Here is a 15,290-nt window from a genome sequence, read left to right on the forward strand (position 1 = left end):
GGAGTAGCACTTTTAATTTCCTTCAAGAGCTTTTCCTTTGCATTCACAACTTCTCTGACTGGCACAAGAGGCCTTGCTTTCAGCCTGTCTCAGCTTTCAACATGCCTTCCTCACTAAGCTTAGTCATTTCTAACTTTTGAGTTCAGGTAAGAGACATGAGACTCTTCCTTTCACTTAAACACTTAAGAGGCCATTGTAGGATTATTAACTGTCCTAATTTCAGTATTGTTGTGTCTCAGGAAATAGGGAGGCCCAAGGAGAGGGAGAGAGACAGGGGAATGGCCTGTTGGTGGAGCAGTCAGAACACACATTTATCGGTTAAGTTCAGTGTCTTGTATGGTTGTGGTTTGTGGCACCTCTAAATAATTACAACTGTAATGTCAAAGATGACAGATCACCATAAAAAAATAATAATAATGAAAAAGTTTGAAATAGTGTGAGAATTACCAAAATGTGACACAGAGTCATGAAGCAAGCAAATGTTGTTGGAAAAATGGCGCCTTGCTGGAGACAGGGTTGCCACAAACCTTTAATTTGTAAAAAATGCAATATCCGCAAAGCGCAAGAAAGTGGAACACAATAAAACGAGGTATGCCTGCATGTGTCACATTTAGTTACGTGTGATTTCTTGATGCAAATGTTTGCTCTTTGTCTTGTCTTGTCTTCAAAGATCAGCATATACCAAGTGGGAAGACAGGAGTAATAGTAGGAACTAGATTCTATTTCCCACCCACTAATTGGAATGAACACCCAAGCTTTGTGATCACCAGTTTGTGTTGCTTAAAAAAAGTCAATAGCTACAAAATAATGAAAGAAGAAAAAAAGAGAACAAATGTGATACGACTTCGCTAGTTCATTTGAAGTTGAAAAATGTTAGGTCTTACCTCATGTATATGCATTTCTGAATAAAGTTTTGAACCCTAGAAGCAAAAGCAATCCTTTAGGGATCAGCTGTCTCCTTCTCCCTTAGCATTTATCTTGATGTCCATCCAGAGTCTCTTATAAGCTCACTAACAAAGAAATTTCTGGCTACATGGCCTTTCTGCCCATATGTGTCAGTCACCCTGCCTAAAGATCATAGTCATTTCTTAGGGTAAAAATAAAGACCCACAATGTTGTGACTTGAAATCTATTTTAGAGTTATTGACTGTATTTCAGTCACATTTCTCTGACCATTTTTGTCTCCTGATTTCTGTATTATCAGGGAAAAAAAACAAAAACCTCTTTGTAATTAATTACATTAAAAGGTTAAACTCCTTAATGGGCTCCCTTTTCCCACTCATAGCAGTATTTGTAGAGGAGTATCTTGGAAGTCTACTTCCAATGGTCACTCTACCTATGGTAGTAATTCTTACAGGGAGTAATTTGGTGTACGTTGGTCTTTTCCACTGCTTTACCAAGCATTTGCATTTGTTTATACGTTATGTATTCTGAAAAAGCAACAGGAGGCAGTCTGCGAGTACAGAACAGAGAGGTGACCTTAAGACAGGGCCCAGAAGCCAGCTCACAGTTTCATGAAGGTATTCTCAGTAAATCTGAAAGCCACCTTCTCTGCCTGTGGGATGCTCAGATGTCTGTCTCCTGGTTTCTGTCTCTAGAGCATTTGTTTACCTGAGCAACCTGCTGTACCCCGTGCCCCTGATTCACAGGGTGGCCGTTGTCAGTGAGAAGGGCGAAGTGCGGGGATTTCTCCGTGTGGCTGTGCAGGCCATCGCAGGTAGGCGCCCCTCTTCTGAAATGAGGGCAGTGGGTCCTCTGCCTCAAGACAAAGCAGGCCAGTTCCGTAGGGGCCGCGCTTCAGTGCAGACTGAAGAAAGCCTTTATTGCTTCCTTTCTAGCTGTTGTCCCCAAGTATCACAAGTAGATCCTGTTTGGTTTGGGCTACTGCTGTTCTGGAATAATGGGGTAAAGGGATTTCCTTTAACATGAAGAACAACCCTTGGGTTACCTTTATAAAAGTCATTTGCATTTTAAATGATGTATCTTAACTGCTTCAGAAATAACAGAGGATTTTCAGACGGTTTCTTGCCTAATTTTCTCTCAGGATACTTCTGCTAGACATTTCTGTCCTTTGGCTGCTATTTTGCAATGCGTGGATCAAGATCTTGACACTTTATACTTTTTTCCAAGATCCAGCCTACATTCTGAAGAAAGAATGTAGCTGTTCCCTGTAACGTTTCTGTTTTAGTTTCCAACTGCTGTGCTGTATTTAGAGACCTCTTTCAGCCTTTCCCCGTGGAAATGCGTGATAGTCACCAGCGTTGAGCTATGGAGGTCTTCACAAGTACAGTCTAATATTTTCAAATATTTATTGAGTATTATTGAATATAATCTTGTCAAGTGAAGGGATCAGTATTTCTAAGTATGACATTTGAACAACATCAAGAATGAAACCGATCCTTTATTCATTAGTTTCATTCGAGCTAAGGAGGTGGTAAGTTTACCTGAGTAGAGTTGGAAGCAGCCTATTTGACTTTACTGCTTTGGTCTCTTTTTTTCTCATGCAGAAGACTTGTTCTTTAGTGTCTCCTCTTGTATTAAAGTTTGAGAACCCTAAGGCCCACTGTCTCCTATTTATTTTTATTTTACTTTCCTATATATTTTTATTATTGTAATCCAGTAGGAGTCATTCCTCCTTGTCCCCATATGTAGTCTCATCCTTGCTTCTTTTTTTCTTGCTTTTTTTTTTTTCCCTCTACTTAGCGGACGAAGAAGCTCCTGATTATGGCTCTGGAATTCGACAGTCAGGAACAGCTAAAATATCTTTTGATAATGAGTACTTTAATCAGGTGAGAAATCTTCCAGGAAGAGGAAAACCTTGTGGGAGGATAAGGAGGTAGACAGGTTTTGTAAGGAGGATGTTCAGCACTGGAGAGCAGTTCTGCCTAGAACTAAAAAGTATAGGTTACCACAGGATAGTTAATAGAATATGGGACATGTCTAACAATTACCGAGGTAAGGGTAAAGGCCCAGCATTTATATTGTGTTGTATTGCCTTTTCTCAGGCAGCTCTTAATCCACATAACTTTTCAGTCACTATTATTTGTTGGGCAAATAAACATAAGTTAAGGAAATGGGGGGAAAATATGTTGTCATACTACTTTATCATCTACTCACCCCTGCCTTGTTTTCAGAGTGACTTTTCTTCGGTTGCCATGACCCGTTCTGGTCTATCCTTGGAGGAGCTGAGGATTGTGGAAGGACAGGGTCAGAGTTCTGAGGTCATCACTCCTCCAGAAGAAATCAATCGAATGAATGACTTGGGTGTGTAATCAGAGTGTACTATGATTGCATATGTTTTCAAAGAAGGAAAAATACTTACCCTTGTCAAGGAAGATAGTTGCTTTTATCAACTAGGGATGGAAAGATACACTCTCCTCTCTGAAAGGTGCTTTGTGTGTTACTTGAACCATACGTGTGTTCATTTGACCCTCTTTAGATTTGAAGTCAAGCACTTTGCTGGATGGTAAGATGGTAATGGAAGGATTTTCTGAAGAGATTGGCAACCACCTGAAACTGGGCAGTGCCTTCACTTTCCGTGTAACAGTGTTGCAGGCCAGTGGAATCCTCCCAGAGTATGCAGATATCTTCTGTCAGTTCAAGTAAGCTGCCCCTTTGCTCTGCCTCCCTAGGCTCTTACCCCGGATGATGTCCTTTGTGCACTATAGAGCGATCTGACACTTGCCAGGTAGTACACTCTTGAGAGAGAAATGACTACCAGCCGCTGAAATCAAATGCTTTCTTCACTCAAGATGGGAGTAAGAACTGGAAACCTACAATGGAATGAAACAGAGTTCATTGTGGGGAGGAGTGTGGCCACATATCCTGCTAGAAGGTTTGGTTGTGGACTGTCCCCCTCTGCCAGGAGTATAGGATCAGATCCAGATGAGCCTACTTACTAGTCTTTTTAAATGCTCTTCATGCTGAAATGTCTCGTTAATAAACAAGTATGAAAGCAATGAATTATCCAACCGCCAATTATGCTTATTTAATACTTGGGAAAGGGAAAATGTAAGTCATTTAAAGAGCAGCAAAATTCTGCATCCACTGAAAAAAAGCTAGTAAGTACGTAGAGAAGATGTAACAGGTTTCATTTCTCATCCACTTTCTAAGCATTTTCTATCCTATAACCCTCTGGAGCTCTGTGCTCTAGGTACTTTCAAGACCTCCAAAAACATTTTTTTGGAGAATCTTTAAGTTTTAATACCCCCAAACATCAATATGTCTTCAGTACTTGGAAAGGGCCACAGTACAAGAGAATGAAGTCTGAGCCACCCCATTCCTAAAGCCCACAGTTTGCCACTGGTGCCACCAAGAGGCTGCTTTAGATTTCTGCCATTCCTTTCCCCTCAGTATGTGCCTTAGCCTTCCCTGGGGTCCTAAAGCAGCATGGCTTTTTACATAGATTTTAGCCAAGTCCTCAATTAAATGTGATTATTACATAGTAAGCCACTAATATCATTTGCTGTAACTTATAATTGATGAAATAGTATCCATCCAGTATAGATTTTGCCCATTTAATGTGTTTTCCCTAATAGCCTCAGTTAGTAACTGATGTATTTTATGGAAAAGACCTACTTGGTTAACTGACATCTGAAATGGCAATAGTGGTATGTTGACTTCTGTCCTAAAATCTCCTAAAAAGAGAGTAGCATCTCCACCTGGCATTAGCTCTGGAGGAAAGGGCATGTTGACTCATGCTGAAAGAAGACTCAAATTCTTCTGAGGTTTTTATAAACTCTCATCTGGCCTGCATAGGGAAAACACAGCTGTAGAGCAGTGTGAATGATTTCATGTGTCACCTGTGTGGAACCCCAGGATATTTGTATCTGCTCCAAGCAGAGCCTTGTTGGAGTGTAGATCAGAGATCAGCTGATGCTCATGGCGCCTCTGGTAGGTACACTGTGTGGTGTGGAGAGGAAGAAATTGGAAGAAAAAAAGGAGTAAGAAGTAAGAGAAGGAAAGGGAGAGAGGTAAGGAGAAAATGAGAAGAAAGAAAATAGACAAGAGTACCCGTAATATGGAATGCTGCAGTGCCACAGCAGTATGTGACATCAGTGATTTGGATGCCTGGCAAAAGTACACCACTGTCTTCGGGCTCAGTGAATTACAGTTGACCCTCGAGCAACTCAGGAGTTAGGGCACTGACCCTCCGCACAGTCAAAAATCCGAGTGTATATCCAGGGTTCCACCATATCCGCAGTTCCGCATCTAAGGATTCAGCCAACTGCAGATTGTGCAGTACCCTAGTATTTACTATGGGAAAAAATCCACGTATAAGTGGACCCACGCAGTTCAAACCTGTGTTGTTCAAAGGTCAGGTGTAATTTGGAAGACTCGGAGTTCATGATCCTGGTCTTTCTACCCCCTACTCTAAGTATTCTTGGACTTCCCTGGTGGTCCAGTGGTTAAGACTTCGCGCTTCCACTGCAGACCCTGGTCGGGGAACTAAGATCCCACATGCCGCATGGCACAGCCGAAAAAAAAAAAAAAAAAAAAAGTATTATTTCCATTTTTTTCTTGCAGGAGTGTGGGATGTCCTTCTGGTGGATATTTCTATCTGGCAGTAAATCTTTGAATTGAGTATTCTATAATTCTCCGCTTCTTTTTATGTCAGACTAATAATAGGGAGGGAGAGAGAACAATAAAATCTCATATTTATGAGAATAAGTCAGTATAGCCCACTGACTCAAATATTTCAGGAGTATTTTCTACATTTAGAGCCCCGTGGGAGACACTCACTGCCTTTTGGGGAGACAAGCAAATAAATACATTATTGCAAACAATGATATCATTGCTGTTGAAGAAAAATAGGTCTCTAGTGCTGTGGGAACATAGAACTGTTTGAGTGAGTCAGGGAAGTCTTCCTGGAAGAGGTGATATTTGAATCTCCTCCTAGCTGGTCTTAGACTCCCAGGCAAGTATGTTGTCCACAGGCTTTGATACTACCTTATAGAAGCTTTAATCTGCCATATCTTTTCTGTACAAAATGATTTCACAATTTTTATTTTCAGTAAAAAACTTTTACAAGGGAATAGGAGTTCACTGAATTCACTCTTCATACATTCACATGGCTAAGTGATAGGGTTAGTTGATTTTTAAGTCATTTTTGACATAAAAGCTAAAATGCTATCTGAGTGATATGGAGAACGTTCTCTACAAGGAAACGTAAATAACTTGACTCAGTTAAAGACTCTACTTAAGTAAGGTGCTGCTTTCCGTGGGGTCCAAGCTGATCCTGATGAAACCATTAATACGAAATTCACGTGGCTCTTTTTTTTTCTCTTAAGCTTTTTGCATCGCCATGATGAAGCATTCTCCACTGAACCCCTCAAAAACCATGGCAGAGGAAGTCCTCTGGGCTTTTATCACGTGCAGAATGTAAGTGACGTGGACGTTTTTGCCAAATGTTTTGCGGGTTTGTGGTACCTTGAAGCAGCTGGGGTGAGGCAGTCGTCATGTGTGGGTCCCTTTGGCTTTCTCAGCTGAAGAAGGATGATAATCTAAGCTGCTGTGCAGGGGGAGCTCTGTGATGAGAACAGACAGTGGAGGGAGCGGCCAGGGCCCTGAGCTAATCCTCAGTGGACAGAGCGGGCAGCTTCTTCTCTGAATTACAGGGGGGCCTGTGAGTAGCCTGGGGGTGGGTCTGCCAATAAATTCTTTGTCGGTTTGAATGTAGTGAGTTGTTTTAGTGTTTCCTTCCTAGAATAATGAGCATGTTGCATATGAGTTTTGTTAAAGTTAATATGTTGTTCTTTAAACCATAAGAGACAAATAATTTGGTTGCAAATAATGTAGAAACTATGAAATACATTTTGTAGCTAAATTAAGATTCAGAATCTGTTTCCTTGCAGCTGATTCTATGATTAGTCCTTTAATGCCCCTTACAACTCTCTCATAAGTGGAATAAGAAAACAGACTTTCCATCTCTTCTAGAAAGATTTGCTCAACTCTGTTCAAAAGTCATGATCCTCATTACAATAGCTAACATTCACTGAGAGCTTATTTTGTGTCAGTCATTGTTATAGGTGTGTTTTTGTGTCTTAATTCATTTAATCCTCACTTTTATGCCATATACTATCATAATCCCCACGTTATAGTTGAGATTACCAAGGCAGAGAGCACTCGAAGTCACTTACCAAGGTTATAAAGCTAGGAAGAGGCAGAGGTGGGGTTTGAACCCAGGGAAACGTGGCTCTAGCATCCAGGAGCTTCACTACTGCTTGAACAGTCTCGTTCTCTTGCCAACCATAATCCACTCCCTAAAATGCGAGAGGAAAGGACAACTCCAGAAATGGAACAAGCAAATACAGAACACACAGTTTCCTTTTTTATGTTTAATTGTATAAATATGAGCATGCCTGTATATGATAAATATTGATTGGCTCCTGTGCACAAGGACTGTGCCTGACGCCACTGGGGGTGCTCAGATGAATCACAGGGTAGATTATGCCTCCGAAGAGCTTAGAATTATGATAGGGGAAATAAAATGCATATTTAAACAATAGTGGTACAGGATATAGAAACATTTGAAAGGTATTCATTAAATGCAACGGGAGTAGAGAAGGGAGAGTTACTTCTACTAATGGGAAGAGTCTTTTAAGCTACATTCTTTGTTGGGGGTGGATGTTTTTGTAGAGAAAGGAGGTGGGGGAACTTCCTGAAGACTGTAGTGTAAATAAGAAAAGGTGGGTCACGCTTGGCATTGTACCTGGCACAGAGTCTGCAGTCATGTTTTTCATATTGTTGTTGCTGTTTGAGCTGGGCCTTGAAGTACAGGGATGACAGAGGTACAGAGATGTGGGAAGGCCTCCCAGGCACGGCTGCAGCCTGGGCCAGCCCTCAGGCACGGTGGAGGAGAGAGCAGGTGAAGGGAGCAGCAGATTGAGTCCAATCATTGTGTGAAGGGCAGCAGAGGGGCCGGAGGTCATTTGGGGCGGACACTGGAGGGTGTTGAATGCCTGAAGCTTGGTGAAGTTACTGTAGAAAGAAAACCAGAGAAGAGCCCCTCTCTTTTGGTGTGAGAGGCCTGCATAGTAAAATTCCCAGCACATACTGGGTACTCAAAGTGCTGTAGCGCTGTTTGCCCCCAAAAATGTGTATTTTCCTATAATAAATCTTTCGCTAACCTAGGTTGCCTTTATTCCTTATTAGATTGCAGTGGAGGTTACGGAATCATTTGTGGACTATATCAAAACCAAGCCTATCGTGTTTGAAGTCTTTGGGCATTATCAGCAGCACCCACTTCACCTGCAAGGACAGGAGCTTAACAGGTTTGGACCGAATGAGCAAAGATTTTTGTTATTGATATTGTTGTTGTTATTGTTGTTACTGTCACTTGCTGGAAAAGAAGAAATCTTTTGAGGAATTAAGATAGGTAAATAACAGTTTTATATATTACCCTATGTTTCCATTTCAGAAACATCACCATCTTTCTTCTAAGCCACCCAGTCACTAACTGTAGGTAGAGCAAATTGAGTTTTGCCCAGGTGACCTTGAGTACTGTCTTTTTGTAGGAAGAGACTTTGAATAGGATAGAAAGTTGAGGTGATAGGGATATAACCTGAAAGTTGTGTGTAATTGGTCCTAACCACCCAGAACTTTATGAAGCGTAAAGTCACTATGAAGCATGTGTCTCTAAGTGGAGACATCAGAACTGGGGAGGGGGACGGTGATGGGGACTTCGGGATGACGGCAGAGTGTCGGTGTTATCACAGAAAGATTTTTCTTGTTTATTAGCTCTGACTTACAAGGGGACTTTTATCAAAATGTCTTAGCCTCAGTTCTGCTGTGTGGGTTTATATTTGATATCTGATAATGTACCAGAGTTGAAAGTACACATGATCCGTTTCTAAAGGGGATTTAAACACGCCAGTAATACCAGCATGGGACTGTTTAGCCTTGAAGAACTTTTGTCTTCCTTTGCAGTCCACCCCAGCCATCTCGACGATTCTTCCCTCCGCCCATGCCACTATCCAAGCCAGGTGAGCACAGCTGCGTTCTTTGTATGATGTACATCTCTTATTCTGAGCGACTTTTCAGATAAAAAAATCATATTCAAATTCCTACTCCACTTCTGTGCATCCTTGTGTGTTCCGGTATCTAGTAGGAACTAGAATTGTTGGTTCCTGATGTGAAATAAGAGGTGCCAAACAATAGGGCTCTATATCCCCGCCGGTACTGTGGTCTTCTTACTGCAGATTTTTTTTTTTTTTTAATTCTTGTTTTACCTTGTACAATCCCTATTTAATATTTACCTATGTTACACCTTAAGGCATGTGGTCAGTCTTTTTTTTTTTTTTTAAATTAATTAATTTATTTATTTATTTTTGGCTGTGTTGGGTCTTCGTTTCTGTGCGAGGGCTTTCTCTAGTTGCGGCGAGCGGGGGCCACTCTTCATCGCGGTGCGCGGGCCTCTCACTGTCGCGGCCTCTCTTGTTGCGGAGCACAGGCTCCAGACACGCAGGCTCAGTAGTTGTGGCTCACGGGCCTAGTTGCTCCGTGGCATGTGGGATCTTCCCAGACCAGGGCTCGAACCCGTGTCCCCTGCATCGGCAGGCAGATTCTCAACCACTGCGCCACCAGGGAAGCCCCTTACTGCAGATTTTGATAAGCTCCATGTTCCTAAATCTCTCTGCTTTGTGTGTAACTCCCTTTAACTGTCAGGTGACTGGGCACTCCTTTGCATATTACGTTTATTCTGCATGTTCATGTATCCTGTTCTGATTTTTCTTTGTTTATTTTCATCCCTTTTCCTCGTTGCCCACTTGCCTCATTCCCACCCCGCCCTGTGCTCATTCTCCACCTCTGTGCTCCTCGCCTCCGTCCTGCCTTCAGACCATGAGAGAAAGATTGAGCTGATTCGGTTTCTCGTATCTGACTATGTGAATGTGCATGTGTTGGACACGTTTTCTGAGCATGCCAGTGTGCTCGCATCCTCCGCCATTGCCACCTTCCAGGATGGGGCTGACCCATTGCCGCCTTTTCTCTTTCTGCCAATTCCCAGCTGCCAGACCGAGAGGGTACCTAAACGAGATGGTTAGTAACTAAAACTAGCTCTGCCTTAGATGTAGAACCATCCTCAGAGGCTGGTCCTAAAGCCTGGCTCTCCGTGTATGAAACACCAACGTTTCTGTTTGCTACTTGACCTGAATGTAGAGTTCAGCACGTTGTCAAGATCATATCACATTTCCTTCAGACAGATTTTTAGGAAACACCTTCTCTATTTATACCCCTTTCACATCATCCGGGGTGGGGGGTGGTGGAGGGGCTCCTTATATTTGTTGGTGTGGATTCTGTGCAATGGTATTTTTAATTTTAAAGGTTTTTTACTGGTAGCTGGCTTTTCGTAATGCTCTAGTTTTGCTTTCTGACCCTCAGATGTCCACCAGAACCAGTAACCCCCTATTATCTTCTTGACCAGCATCATCACCAGCTTACCTGGAATTCAGCTAGGGTGAATAATGCTGATAGGCCATGCCTCTGAATAGCGCTGTGTGAGTCATACAGCCCCTTTAGATGCATTGTGTCAGTGGATCCTCACAACATCTTTTTAGATAGTAGGCAAGATATTATGATCTTCATTTTCTAGTTGAGGAGACAGACTCCCAGAGGTTAAGTGACTCAACCAAAGTTTCATAGCTAGTTAGCGGTTGAGCGATAATTAGATCCCAAGTCACTGGACTCTCACACCACTGCTCCCAGGTTCAGAGCAGAGAACCCTCTTTGTATTGCCAAGATTTCAGAATTTCTACGTAGTGTTTCAAAATGCCCACCATGTGGAATCTGAAATTCTTGAAAATACGGGGGTTTTGGCTAATATATTTCATCAGTACAGATAAGAATATGGAATTTACATCTGAAGAAAATGGGTAACATGAGATCATTTACAGAATCCTGTATTTACGGATGAGACCAGTGGTTCCCAAACTTGTCCACACATTGGAATCACCTGGGGGGCTTCAAACCTCTCAGAGGGCTGAGTCTCCCACCCCTAGAGACTGTGATTTAATTGGCTGGTGGTGTGGCCTGGGCCATCTTTAAGATCCCCAGGTGACCCTCGTGTGCAGGGAGGTTCAGGAACCACTGGGTTGGAGGACGGGTCTTTCCCGCCACAGCAGCTTTGATGAGGCCCTGTGATGGGCGAGGCTCGCCCCACATTGCCTGTCCCACATTGTTACCGTGCTCTGCATGCCGCAAACGTGAGAGTCTAGGGAAGGTTTTTTAATGGTTTCGTGAGCACATTTACTCTGCATGAAACCTGTTTTCTCATCATTGGGTAGTTTGTTGAGAGGGAAAAAGATGCTGACTCTCTGTTTTCCTTGTTCTCTGAAGTTAGAGGTACTAATATAGTTGACGGTGACGTTTCTCTGGGTCTTCTGCACTGAAATCTGTCCCCTCACTCTCGCTGCCTTTCCCAAGTGTGTCCTTGAAGACTGATATTAGAGAAGCTTATACCTTTGCTGAGTAGACTTGGACCAAATTTTAACATTTTCCGAAAACTTTTAAAAGTTCCAGCCACCAAGTTAAATACCATGAGCAAAACCAGCCTTGGCCAGAGCATGAGCAAGTACGATCTTCTGGTTTGGTTTGAGATCAGTGAATTGGAGCCTACAGGAGAGTAAGTCCAACTTTCTAAATTTTTAAATATGACAACTTTTCCAAAATTAGAAAATGTAATTTTGAGTCTCTCTTGTCTTTGGGTTCACAGAACATTGTCACATTCCAGTTTTGAACTGAATTTGGGTTGGGGAGGGTCTTTATATTATTCTTTGACTCGTGTTTGTCAGAGAACTATCTAGTATAATAATTTACCTTCTTGTTAGCAATAGCAAGATCATGGAGACTGGCACTTTGTTATGAGGGGAGACAACCTGCAAAGTGGGTTTTAGCAGCAGCAAAGCAAAGGGAGTCAGAAGGATATTGCACATAAAAGGGCCGAAGGCATATCAATATGTCAGGGGATTAGGGGACAGAATGTTTCTGTAGACCAAGGTTTCTCAGCCTCTCACTATTTGGGGCCAGATGATTCTCTGTTGTTGGGGGTTGTCCTGTGCGTTGGAGGATATTTAGCTGCATCCCCGGCCTCTAACCATAAGATGCCAGTAGCACCTCCCCTCCTGTTGTGACAACAGACATTGCCAGATGGCCCCTAGGGGTCAAAATTACCCCCAGTTGAGGACCACTGGCCCAGATCAAAATGATCAGCATCAGCTTACTCTCTCTGTATGAGCTGTGTTAGACTAAGTGACGAAGGTAATTACTGTTTATAGTTGTCTCAGAAATTCTTTTGAAAAACACAAAAGAGATCCCTCTCCCGAAACAGAGGCAAGGGGTTGTATCAGTTAGTGTAAAGGGTAGGGGATAAATGTTATCTTAATGATCCTGTATTTATAATGCTGGGTAATACCATTATGATGACCTCCATAAAACATTTATTTAGTTCCTACTGTGTGTGAGGTTTGGCTCTATCGATCCTATATAGAGTTGTCTGTAGTGACATTGCTTCGAGGAATTTGACTTTCCACAGACAGATCTATAATGTGATTATAACTTGCATTATGAGGGAGCAGTAGTTACAGTAAATGGTTTCTACTGAGTTAATTGCTTTCTGATTCTTAAGAAATGATCTAGAATCTGAAATTATCTCTTTCTTATCTCCTGACACTTGCCATTGCAGTAATATGCTATTTATGGAAATATCTGTTAGAGAAAGAGCTGGGATCGGAGCCAGAAGATGTTACTGCCCTATGAATACTTCAGTCTAGTCAGGATGATGAGACATACATATATGGAAAGGGTTACTGAATGCATAGGACTGTCCAATTAAATGTCCACCCCAGATGGTGAGAAAGACGTGGGATCCGAGTTTAGAAAACAAAGACTACTGAGGGCTGGAGTGACCACGGAGGACCTCGCAGGTGAAGTTGCACTTAGCACAAGCATTCTGTCTAACTTCTTTCTTTTACATTTCTGTTTTTATAGGTATATTCCAGCTGTGGTTGACCATACAGCAGGCTTGCCCTGCCAGGGGACATTTTTGCTTCACCAGGTACTAATGAAGGAGCAAAAGAGGGCTTAGGAGGGAACACCAAAACACTTAGAATAAGAAACGTAATTCTCGGTTTCTCTGCTTTTTTATCTCCATTTCAAGGGAATTTGGAGGTCAGGGGACATTGCCCCATCCTTTTTTTTTTTTTCTTTCCTTAATGTTTCTCAAACCTTGGCTTATATTTATTGATATATACCCTCGCTTTTATGTGTAAATATATTTTAAAAGAGCTATTTTGAAGGACTTTATTTCATCGAGTTACATAGTAAGTTGTGCAGCTCCCATGTTGTTTTATACAATTTTCACTTTGTGATGTTTGGAAACTCTGCTTTCACAGCCAAAAGTTCTTAATGGAGGTTGAAGATGAAGGTTTCAGTGGACTAAACATCTGGCCATGAAATGTAGGTCCCCCTTTGGCAAAGCAAACGTAGATTTAGTCAGTGCCCAAAAGTGCTCACGAGCCGGACGGGCACACTCTGGGACTTTCAGTCTGGGCATCGGTTCTTGCAAGCCACATCAGAACCTGGCTCTTCCTCAGCCCCTGACCTGTGTCCCTTTGTTCAGAACAGCAGTGTGGACAGCATTCCCCTCTGCCTCCATACCTCCCCTTCCTGCCCATCAGACGATCCAGCACAGGGCAAGCAAGAGGAGGTAAGAGACTGTCCCAGCTAAATTGCGACCCTGATCCATTACCTAGGGCATCCAGCGAAGGATCACAGTGACCATTATCCATGAGAAAGGGAGTGAACTCCACTGGAAGGACGTTCGGGAGCTGGTGGTAGGTGAGTACGTTCCAGCAGCCGGGGCCGGAGCTTAGCGGAGTGACCGTCCCCTGTTCGGAGCACAGGGAGTGTGCGGAAGGCTGCGCCGGAGAACGTGACTGTCAGAAGAGAGTCCTCGAGTCGGAAACTACTCTTGTTTCTCCGCTCCCTGCATGGGTCATTCAACCCGCCATTGTTTTTCTCAGTGCCTGCGGGAGCGGTTCTGTGCCCAAGGCTGTGGGAGGGCCTAAGAGAAGTCTCTGCTCCTTGTGAGCTTGGGTGGGCTCTAGTGAGGAGACAGCGTGCGTGCGTGTACAGAGCAGTTTGACGAGTGGGCACCAAACGAGAACGACTGAAAGACCCTGCGAAAAGAGTTGACGACAAAAAAGACCCAGGAGGAACTGGGTTAGCTCGTGGGAGATGATCTGAGTAGATCTGAGAGAACTTAGAGGGTTTCGTTTTTTTGCAAGCATTTGGAGTTAGAGAGTCAGCAGTGTCTAACGTGCAAATGGCTAGAAATCTATGGCCAGAGTGGTGAGACTAAACTAAAGCACCGTGAGAGGCAAGAGTGGCCGAACAGCATAAGCCATAGAACGAGAGTCCAAGGCAGGGGGTCTGAACCTAGTTTTGCCATGGACCCCTTTGGCAGTGGTGAAACCTCAGAATTATGTTTTTAAATGTAGAGAATAAAGCACTTAGGATTACAAGGGGAACTAATAATATTGAAATACAGTTGTTAAACTTCTAAACAAATTTGTAACATAAGCTCTTCAATGATGTGGTCAATAAGCAGCGGGTCTAATTTCTGTCATTTCAAAGTGGTGGTGAATGTCAAGATGCTTCACATTAGTGCGATATGAAAACACCTGTGAATTCTGCTGGGGACAGAGGTATGGGTACTGCTGATTCTCCTGTGGTTTGTGCCCTCCCCTCATAACTGCAGGGAAAGGCAAATTTCAGTTAGAGGTTCCTGAAAATAAAGCTGTAAATTTTTTTTCCCATCCAGTTCAGACCTCCTGAATCCTATCCATAAACCCCTTGGGTGTCTGTGGACCAGATTAAGAAGCCCTGGAAGGAAGATTATACTCTGTCCTATCTGGGGCAGTGGTTTTCAAGCTTTTCAAGATTAATTTTTACACAAAACAAGAGAGATGCTTTCTGACCAGAAAGGGTGGGGTGCAGAGGCAGCAGTTACTAAGGCTTCTCTGTAACCCTATGGCTTATTATTTTTATAACAAACATGAAATGTGGCAGGTGCTTTTCTGAATGCTCTAAAAATATTAAGTTTATCTAATATAACGTAACAAACACATAATATGATCGTAACAATCTTATAAGGGAGGAATTGTTATTCCCACTTCACAGGTGAGGAAAGTGAGGCTCAGAGGTTGAGCATATGCCCAGGCCGCACAGATAGTTAGTGTTGGAGCTGAGATTTGAACCCAGGCAGTCCTGCTCCAGAGACTGTGTTCTTAACC

The 15,290-nt window shown here is 42.8% G+C and overlaps 1 protein-coding gene across 10 annotated transcripts in view; it reads left to right on the forward strand.

Annotated features, from left to right (window-relative positions):
- KIF1B (kinesin family member 1B) overlaps nucleotides 1-15,290 on the forward strand; it is a 325,658-nt gene that overhangs the window by 289,540 nt on the left and 20,828 nt on the right. For all 10 annotated transcript variants that reach the window (XR_011073456.1, XM_068538857.1, XM_068538850.1 and 7 more), the window contains 10 exons: nucleotides 1,599-1,717; nucleotides 2,704-2,789; nucleotides 3,135-3,264; nucleotides 3,440-3,602; nucleotides 6,291-6,381; nucleotides 8,155-8,273; nucleotides 8,929-8,984; nucleotides 11,512-11,620; nucleotides 12,985-13,051; nucleotides 13,749-13,833. Coding sequence is in view for 9 of the 10 variants with exons in the window: in XM_068538857.1 (XP_068394958.1) it covers nucleotides 1,599-1,717; nucleotides 2,704-2,789; nucleotides 3,135-3,264; nucleotides 3,440-3,602; nucleotides 6,291-6,381; nucleotides 8,155-8,273; nucleotides 8,929-8,984; nucleotides 11,512-11,620; nucleotides 12,985-13,051; nucleotides 13,749-13,833 (1,025 nt within the window). In the remaining variant the exon portion in view is untranslated. The remainder of the gene's footprint in view (nucleotides 1-1,598; nucleotides 1,718-2,703; nucleotides 2,790-3,134; nucleotides 3,265-3,439; nucleotides 3,603-6,290; nucleotides 6,382-8,154; nucleotides 8,274-8,928; nucleotides 8,985-11,511; nucleotides 11,621-12,984; nucleotides 13,052-13,748; nucleotides 13,834-15,290) is intronic.

Source organism: Eschrichtius robustus, chromosome 3 (assembly GCF_028021215.1).
Source record: "Eschrichtius robustus isolate mEscRob2 chromosome 3, mEscRob2.pri, whole genome shotgun sequence".
In the NCBI taxonomy this organism is placed as follows: domain Eukaryota; kingdom Metazoa; phylum Chordata; class Mammalia; order Artiodactyla; family Eschrichtiidae; genus Eschrichtius; species Eschrichtius robustus.